This window comes from Condylura cristata, unplaced genomic scaffold, assembly GCF_000260355.1.
Source record: "Condylura cristata isolate star-nosed mole 26May11 unplaced genomic scaffold, ConCri1.0 scaffold00016, whole genome shotgun sequence".
In the NCBI taxonomy this organism is placed as follows: domain Eukaryota; kingdom Metazoa; phylum Chordata; class Mammalia; order Eulipotyphla; family Talpidae; genus Condylura; species Condylura cristata.
Window position 1 is genome coordinate 47089980 of NW_004567117.1, and position 1691 is coordinate 47091670.

The window sequence follows — 1691 nt, forward strand, 5'->3', positions numbered from 1 at the left end:
GCGCCCAGAGCACCCCGCGGGCCGGGCGGCGGGCCCTCTGCCTGCAGATCGCCTGGCCTGAGCCGAGCTCGGTCTGTCCCACGCAAGTTGCACGAACTGGCCATGTTATTCCTCCGGCCTACATCTTGTGTGTTTGTGGATGTTGGAGCAGCTCGGCAGGACGGGGGCGGGCGCCCCTCGGGGAGAGAAGGACGCTCGGAGGCCCGAGCCGGGCTCCCAGAGCGCACACACACTGCAGACTTGCAGGTGGGGTGCGGAGGGGTGCCTGGAAGCCGAGACCCCGCGGGCAGGACCGCAGACCGCAGACCTCAGCCTGAGCGCGCTGCAGGGCCGTGACCCAGCCTGTCAGTTCCCTCCCTGCTTGTCTGCATCGGCCGCATAAGAATAACCAGTTCCCTTTTCAGAGAGGGGCCAAATGACACATTTCCCACATTTTTGGGTGATGAGTTAAGATCATCTTTCGATTTTTGTTCAAAGTAAAAATTTAACAATAAAGAAAAAAAAACAACCCCTTTCCCTCCATGCTTATAAATTATTGCGGGGCGGGGGAAGCCGCAGGCCCCTCCCTCCGCAGTGACCCCCCCCCCCAGGTTGCAAAAGTGATCCAGGTATTTTTATCTCGAATGTGGGACATCCTTCATCAGGGGGGAGTGTGTGTGTGTGTGTGTGTGTGCACGTGGGCGCGTGTGAATGCACCGGCGGTGGGGGTGGGGAGTAACAGGTCTGAAGACCCGCAGGAACTAGTGTGACTTAACTTGGCGTCGCCCGTGGGCTTGCAGGATCGGCCCTGGACCACAATTAGGAGCCCGCTGGCTCCCTGCACTAGGCAATCTTTTATGTGATGCTGTATTAAGATTTCTTTTTTGTGTCATATTGTTTAGCTCCGGAAAAAAAAAGAAAACAAAGCAATTAAAAAGATTGACAGGTACGGTTTGTGTGAGACCTATTTGTAATTGTCAGGGTGACGTTGGCGATTGGAGGTGGAGTAAAACCCGAAGCAGGAAAAGCAGCTCGATGTGTCTGTCTATCAGTTGAGGCTGTCTGAAAGCTCTGCGATCCGAATGTGTGTTATATTTCACTGAAAAGAGGAGCGAGCCAGAGTGCATCTCCCTCTCCCAGGAGTTTGGGGGGGGCAGTCCCCGCGCATCTCGCCCACCCAGGGCATGTCTGCTGCACCCCTCTGCACACACTCTCGGGGTTGTTGTGGCCGGCCTTTTTTTTTTTGGAGGGGGGTGCCTTTGGCATATTTTTCAAAATTCTTCGGCTGGAAGATCAAGACCGGCCCCAGATCCGTGCTCAAAATGTGTTGGCACTAGACGCGGCCTCGGAAGCGGCGGCGACCCCGGCGGGCGGCCGGCCCGGGGCGCGGGGCGGCGAGCGGCGCCCCGGCGCGGTGACACTGTTTGATCTGTGACTGTGCGGAAGGTGGACAGCGCCTGCCATCGCCCCCCGGCGCATGTATGTACGGGGGCTTCACTCTGTCTTGTTTGCTTTCTTCCTCTTAGACTAAGTGCGGGGAGGAGAAGCACAGCCTGCATCGGCCTCGCCGCGCACAATGAGACAGCCTCGAGCCGCGCACTGAGCGCCCGCCGCGACCCCCGACCGCGAGGAGCGAGGGGACACAAAGTTGCGCTCCGAGACTCCCGGCTCGCGGAGGAAGGCGCCGGGGAGCGCCCGGAGCGGCGCGCCCG

The 1691-nt window shown here is 59.2% G+C and overlaps 1 protein-coding gene across 1 annotated transcript in view; it reads left to right on the plus strand.

Moving 5' to 3' along the window:
* Positions 1-1409: 1409 nt before the first annotated feature.
* TSHZ1 (teashirt zinc finger homeobox 1) overlaps positions 1410-1691 on the plus strand; it is a gene marked incomplete at its 5' end in the record, with an annotated part of 58606 nt that continues 58324 nt past the window's right edge. Inside the window, one exon of the mRNA XM_012725808.1 lies at positions 1410-1458. Coding sequence (XP_012581262.1) covers positions 1410-1458 — 49 coding nt within the window. The remainder of the gene's footprint in view (positions 1459-1691) is intronic.